The sequence below is a fragment of the Geospiza fortis genome, unplaced genomic scaffold, assembly GCF_000277835.1.
Source record: "Geospiza fortis unplaced genomic scaffold, GeoFor_1.0 scaffold70, whole genome shotgun sequence".
NCBI classification, from domain to species: Eukaryota; Metazoa; Chordata; class Aves; order Passeriformes; family Thraupidae; genus Geospiza; species Geospiza fortis.
Genome location: NW_005054317.1, coordinates 1,265,979 through 1,273,371, shown reverse-complemented (window position 1 = coordinate 1,273,371; position 7,393 = coordinate 1,265,979). Strand labels below are relative to the sequence as shown.

At 38.9% G+C, this 7,393-nt stretch overlaps 1 protein-coding gene across 1 annotated transcript in view; it reads right to left on the bottom strand.

Annotated features, from left to right (window-relative positions):
- Positions 1 to 574: 574 nt before the first annotated feature.
- The window catches only part of EIF4E3 (eukaryotic translation initiation factor 4E family member 3), a 7,998-nt gene continuing 1,179 nt past the window's right edge, over positions 575 to 7,393 (bottom strand). Inside the window, exons 3-9 of the mRNA XM_031056307.1 lie at positions 6,597 to 6,666; positions 6,483 to 6,515; positions 4,595 to 4,689; positions 3,580 to 3,637; positions 2,283 to 2,349; positions 1,100 to 1,255; positions 575 to 606 (exon numbers count right to left, since the gene is read on the bottom strand). Of these exons, the coding sequence (XP_030912167.1) occupies positions 575 to 606; positions 1,100 to 1,255; positions 2,283 to 2,349; positions 3,580 to 3,637; positions 4,595 to 4,689; positions 6,483 to 6,515; positions 6,597 to 6,666 (511 nt within the window). The remainder of the gene's footprint in view (positions 607 to 1,099; positions 1,256 to 2,282; positions 2,350 to 3,579; positions 3,638 to 4,594; positions 4,690 to 6,482; positions 6,516 to 6,596; positions 6,667 to 7,393) is intronic.

Sequence of the window (7,393 nt, the reverse complement as noted above, 5' to 3'; positions counted from 1 at the left end):
ATTTACAATATGTGCTGTTATCAGTGCAAGACCAGATTACACTGAACATTAGAATAATAAATACAGTGCAATTTCTCTCTCTCTTGGGACAAACCAGTGAGTAAACTTTAACATGACAGGAATGTTTCAAAGTTAAAATTGAAAACACATTTCCCCAAGCCAGGGTTCCTCTATGTACAGCACATCTTGGAAAAGCAGCATAGCATCTCTGCATGTTTGCTTTTCACTAAGTACAGCACAGAAGAAGAAGCCAACTATCTTTAAGAAATGGGAACAAATATAATCAGGGTGAACAAACAAGTGGCCAAAATATTTTTTAGAGAAACAACTAAGAACTAAAAACACCAACTCAATAGAAGCAATGAATCACATATTTAGTGGTCAAGGCAACTGTTCAGGGTTTTTTTCATTTTCAGTAGCAATAGGCCAGTGTGAAATGTCAGAAACTCAAAAGGGCCAACCCCATGTAGCAATCCTGCAGGGCTTCCACCATCCTCCTCCTTGTCCAGACCATCTCAAAACACCAAATAACAACACATGATCTTGACATACAATGCACTCAATGCTTTCCATATCAGCCTTCAAAAGCATGATGCTCTCTGTGGGCTAGGGAAGAGAGGAGGAAAAAAAAAAGGAATAGAAGACCATGTAAACTCTGTCAAGGAGTTGAAAAGATTAAAAAAAGAGAAGATAAAAATGTATAAATCAGTCAAGGGAGAACACAATGTGCTAACAACTGTTTGATAATACATTTATAGGGAGCCTAAAATATGAGATCCTTTAAAATCCTGATTGCAAATGGTTCCTCTAAATTAATACTTAAATTGGACAGTATGTAGCCTTGACAGTTATTAAGAGATTTGTTTAACTTTTTTGGGAATCTGGTACATTAAACACAAAACAGATTGTACAATGAAATTTAAAATATCTTTTGAATGATAGCTAACTTCTACATTGAAGGGACATAATTTTAATGCAATGTCAGCTGCTACATTCCTAAGTGATTAATGATGAATCAGGCAGGATATTTCCATAGAAATACCCTACCAGCATCTTGTTTTTCTAATGAAGGTAGAAATGAACAGTACAAAATACTTACATTTATAAAAGACCGCTTTAAAAGATGTGTGTGAAAGAAGTTTATTAATCTTTTCTAAAACTTTTGCTTCACTTGCTGAAGAGGAATTCATGTTCCAGACTTGCACAACATCTTCACGGTCACGAACACTGACACTAACCCCTATTACTTCATCATCTGCACAGAAGGGGAAGAACCATCAAGAAATACTTTAAAAGTGAGACATGTCTAATTTGCTACTTATGTATTATGAAACAGTGCCCAAAAGCTGGAAAAAAAATAAAGATGTGAAAAAAAGAACAATCTCCAGTGAGGAAAATACCAATGTTCAAACCAGACAAAGTAGTTACCAGAAAGAAGTTATTGGAAATATTACCTCATGGTGGTTTTTATGAAGTGCCATAGGATTATTCATCTCTGCTATTAGCACTCTTAGACTTGATTAGAATGGAATCACAAGACTCCCTCCAGTAAGGTCAGCAATATGAACTACTAAAGACAATTTACCCACAATGATGTCTACAAGCAGAAATGGGAGGATGAGAGTGAAACAACTAAAACCCCAGGAAAAGTACCTGGTGGAGATCAGACACCAGCTTTTCCAGACTTTGCTCTCTTTTTCCTTTACATTTTATCAAGGCAGCAACAGGAAAAAAATAAAACAAAATTAATGAAATGAATAAAGCCCCAGTCAGGCTGCTGCTGCTGCCAGTGCTGGTAACTCAGTGCTACACTGAAGAACCCCTTTCTCATGTGAAGTTCTCAGGATGCAGCTTTGTGGAGAGCTCAATGGCCATGCCACAGCTGGGAGCAGTGGCTGCTCCAGCTGTGAGCTCCATGGCACAGCTGCTCTTTGCATCCCAAGGAAAGGGTCACCAACAATGCACAAAGGTGGTGTCAGAAGCACAAGGCCAAGGGCAAGAACCACCTCTGTGGACAGCAGAAAATCATATATTCGCTAAAAGTGACCCCAAGACAACCCTATCAGTGTATAAAGGGTGTGAGAGTCCATTTAAAAGGTTATTTCTGAAGTGCTCTGTAAACTTGAGAAAGGCCATTCTTTTTCGTGGAATAATAGCCAGTGAAAGACAATTCCTACGAGGATATTCACTGTCACTGTAACAGCCACTTTTATCAGATATTCACACTTAGAAGAGAAGCAAATATGGTGAAAAGAATGATGGAAAAATGTCTCAATCATTACCTGCTGCACAGAAATCTGTAAACTGCTCTCCAGTAGTTGCTAGCAGTAGCTCTTTCCAAACTGCAGCCTAAGAAGGCAGAAAAATATCACATTCACATTATTATTTCTTAAATTGAAAGTTAGGTTTTCTAGCTCAGTTTTGAGTGTCTTCTCTTTCTGAGGTTGTCTAGACAAAGAGAAGTATTTATTGTAAGTGCATGCTGTGTTATATAATTAAATGTTGGGTCTGTACAAGATGTTTCATCTTAGCCAAGGAGATGCTGTGCCCACATTTGATGAAGAATGAAGAAAAAAAAAGAGAAACAGGCATAAAGGTGTTATTTATGCTATTTACAAGGCACTGAAAGCTGGCTGAAGTTCACCTTCAAGCAAACCTTTCAGAAGTGACTGAGGCCATGTGGTGCATAGTTTGAGAGATCAAAAGTATCTTCATGTCAAAAAGGGGCTGTCATTCAGCCTCTGAAAAACAAGGCCTCTGGGGTCCCTAAATTCACTGCCCAGTAATTCAGGCTCTCCAAACCACTTGTCACTTCTGACAATCTTCACACCTTAGATTATAGGAGGAAAAAGACAATTTCAATTTCAGTCTTTTGTGACCACTTGGGACTGCTGGGGAGGAAAGCTGCAACTCACAAGGAAAAAGCCCACAGGCAAAAATCAATTAACTTTTGGCTGAAATTTTGACTACCATCTTTCAGCATTTAATGCCTTCTGCAAGGCTGTCACATTTTTCTGACACTTCACTTTTTCTGTTTAAAGGCCTGATCCAGAGCACACTTACACACATAAACACCATGTGTGAAGAGGTCAAATCTCCTTTCTGTGGCAGTTCACGGAAGTTACTCACATGCATTTGATTAGAGAGGCAAAGAGAAACACAGTTATTTCACTAGAGCTCAAGGATATGCCTGAATAGACTTCATCTTTCACACTTTTAAATGAAAAATTATATAATTTAGCATAGATTATCAGGAAAAGGTCTTTCTATTTTTCTTTGTATGCCTATAAGCAAACAGTCTCGAGAACAAAGGTGATTATAAATTACCAAATTGAAACACTGTAGCTTTCATTATTTTTTATAATACATTGCCAAATGTTATCTAAAGCAAGAGATGCGTAATTATTGGAAAGTAAACTTCTGCTCTTTGACTTTAAAAGGTTATGAAAGTTAAAGTAGTGTTTGGTTGTTGTGTTGGGTGATGTATGAAGTAAAAATCTTTACAACAGCTTTATCAAACAGAGTTTAAAGAAACTCCCTTACTAAACAAGGTCTGAGTAAAGAGTCACTGTAACATACCGTACTTTCTTTAGGGACCTTCATTTTACATATACCTCCTTTGGCATTGATTTCTTCCCTGTTATGGGAAATAGATCAGTGAAAATACACATTCAAATCCACATCTAGATAACCCTACGTTTGTGGTTTAACTTTCCCAGAAAAATCCCATCTGAAATGCAATTACTAACTCCAGGCAGCATGACTCTGACTTTTGACATCAGAGATAATTCTTTCATTGTTCATATGAAGTGTATCTCTCAACACCTAATCCTTTTCCTAAGTTTTGTGAGTTGGAAAACACTTGTATTTTCCCTGACTACAGACCATCTTTGAAGTGGCTGCACACTGCATGAGAACAAGCCACGAAACAATATTACATTTTACTATGGTAACCTTTAATTTTGGAAAACCTCTGGCATATTTTCACAGAAGCACCTTTTTACTCTTCCATTTATTCTGTTTAATAAAAGAACATGAGCACACTTCATTTCAGTTTTGTGACAGCTAGAAATTAATTGCCCTTATTAAAAAAAGACTGGAGCTGCTGCGGGTCAGGGCAGATGTACCCATTAAACTGCCTTGTAATGACAAAGGCACAGTGCACTAATATGTGAGCTTCTCAAGTTTATTCTGTCACAATACTTTTTCTAAGACTTTAAATTAGGGCTTCTGGTTTCCTGTTAAAACTCTGTAAAGGCCAAATTAAAGGAATAACCTAAAAGTTCATCTTTGGATTATCTATATCCAGTGTGATTCCTGTAGATTCCTCAGGACCAATGGTCTCCCATCAGTCCTGACAGATTGTACATTTACATCCAGAGGTGGACAGTGAAATTACAGTCTGTGTTTTTAATAAAGACTCTTTGGTACAATTAACTTTTAAACTGAACAAAACCTCAGGGTTTCTTTCATTGGTCTCGTGACTTCGGGTGTTTGCAGCCAACAGAAACAAGACTCTCCTGTCCCAAACCTTTCACTCCTTCAAGTTATTCCAGTGCCCATTCCCAGAAATGTCTGATGACAGCACACGTACCAAAGCGGGCGCCTTTCTCCCCGCATTAAATGGTAGCTACATCTCAGAGGCAAGTTTGTCACAGGAGGAATGTTGTTGTAGACACTCCAGAAATCCTTGAAAAGGAAAAATATTAGTTGCATTAACATAAGAGAGTGCTTCATGCAGATTTATTTCCTTGCTAATTTCCTCTGAACCAATTACACATCCTTCTCCTGGAGAACGGGCACCTTCTATGTTATAATAAAATGCTCTGAAAGGAACTTCTTACAGAATCATTTCTACTTTTATATTTTTTAGATGCCAATCCTGCATATGTGAAGGTGGAAAAAAGGGAAGCAGTCCAAATGTGGATTATCCTTTTGAATCCAAAGGGAAAAAAATCATCAAAACCAGAGTTACACTGACTATGTCAGAACAAACCAGTACATAAAAATTCCTTAGCATATTAAAAAGACATATTTATATCAAATATCCACCTTGCTTCACTGAAGACTTCACTTAAGCATCATTATGATTATCCTGAGTTACAAAAACACCACAAACAATAATGCTGGTGAACAAATGTCTAACCAGCAAACAACTAGTTTGTCTGAGTGAAAGATTTCAACCAGATGCAAAGAACCTGAGATGCACATGTTAATACAGGAGTGGGGAAGAAATGCAAACATCCAAGTTACCAGGAACTATTGGATTACTTCCCAATGTTTCTGCTGGTAAAAGCAGAAGCTGTCAGGGAGGTTTGGGGTAGATAAAAAGGCACCCAAAAGTAGTGAGCAACAGGGAGGGATGATTGAAAAGATTCCAATCTCTTCACTCTTTATCTAACAGTTGGGAATAGAAAGGATTTTTAAAGACTTAAGTTGCATCAACACGTGGCGATGCTATATTAATCATTAGTGCAACTCATTAAGTATTATCTAGACATAATATGTAAGTATTATCTAATACATTAAGTAATATCTAATACTTAATCACTAGTACAACTTTAGAAACAAGGATTGCAACATTATGTGATAAAATTTTGCGGCCCTTGGCAACTCTGCCTAACAGCCATTACCTCTACCCAGGCACAAGAAGAAATTGAAGACTACTAAAAATATGAAAACTTGGTATGAAATACCCATTTCAACTATGACCTTACTCTTAAATGGTTGTGTACCCAAACCCTTAAGCTGCTTTCAGAAGAAGGAGCAGAGAGTACACTGGTACATGGCTGTGGAAACATTTGAGAGCTCTTTTTTGTTCTGAACTAGAGACGTGGTTTGGAAGGTTTTGTGTTTGGAAATCTCATGCAATGTACGAAGTTGTGCAGACCTTCATGAGAAAGCCTTATTTAAAACTTCAGTAGATTGCTACAGGTGTGCTTCTCAAAGAGAAGGGTCTGGCATTACCCTAAAATTTCAGAGATTTAATGAACTAGTCAGCTTAGCCGTAAGGTGAGACAAATGCCACTTTGCTACACACTTCATGCTAACTGTGGTATTAAAACACAAATACAATTTTATTTGCAAGAGATACCCACTGCTAGGCAATGGCAGATGACACAGACATACAGAATTTCTCGCTGCTGCAAGTATTACACAGTTTAAGGGTCCTTTAATTCAGTTTGCTAGAATCTTTTTTTAGATACATACTCAAGGAGAGAAACCGCACCAAAAAAAAGCCACATGCTGCAATTTTTAGTCTTTGTGCAATTAATTCCTGTATTAGAAAAAGGAGAAAGGGTTGGAAAGATATTAAAAGTACATCAAATATTCAATGTACTAGTGGAAATACGGGAAGGTTTAAGAATCCACATGCCAAATCCAATATTCCTCCTCCTTTCCCCATCCAGAAAACCAAATGAAATGCAAACACTGACTCAGTAATACAAACATACAACACCAGGACCGCTCACGTTTCACACCTCAGGTAAGCAAAGCCACAGGTGGGACTCATCCTAGGAGGAAAAACGAAACTTGAGGTGTGAAGTTACATTAATAGCATGTGGCAGCTCCTGTAGCAGAGCCAGGCGCCTTACCTGCACTGTTTGGACTGTATATATCTTCAAATTTAATGCACATTCAACCGCTGTTGTACCAGGAAGTGACCTTGAAGACAAAGCATTGATTAATTAAAATATTTCTTTTATCAAGGAGGTGGAGAAGGGAGATGGAGAAGGAATGTGAATCGCATGAGTGTGAAGTTGAAATGTTCACATGTCAAAGGGGAAGTCCCACTCCAAATTATCACGAGTCACTTAAACATAGGAGTTAGAGTTCTTTAATACCTGCGAATAAATTAATATTTGCCAGACAATTCATAAAACTAAACAGAAGTATCAGGAATTTTAGTCAAGCAGCACAGTGCTGCCCTCAGAGCTACCACACACCATCAAAGCTCTGCTGTTCACAGGCTACCAGAAGGGAACCGCATTATCTCACCCCGGAATTATTTTCGATTGCATTTAATGCACCCCAGCCCCCGTTTTTGGCATTTTAAGGCCCTGCCGGTGCTTCACACTGAAAATGAAGCTCATCCGCACAGCTTGTGCTGCCGGGCCACAGTGCTGCCCTCAGAGCTACCACACACCATCAAAGCTCTGCTGTTCACAGGCTACCAGAAGGGAACCGCATTATCTCACCCCGGAATTATTTTCGATTGCATTTAATGCACCCCAGCCCCCGTTTTTGGCATTTTAAGGCCCTGCCGGTGCTTCACACTGAAAATGAAGCTCATCCGCACAGCTTGTGCTGCCGGGCCCTCAGAGCGGGCCGCTAGGTGGCGCAGGCGCACAGCCGGCGGGCAGGCGGGCACGGCGAACACGGCGGGGCAGGT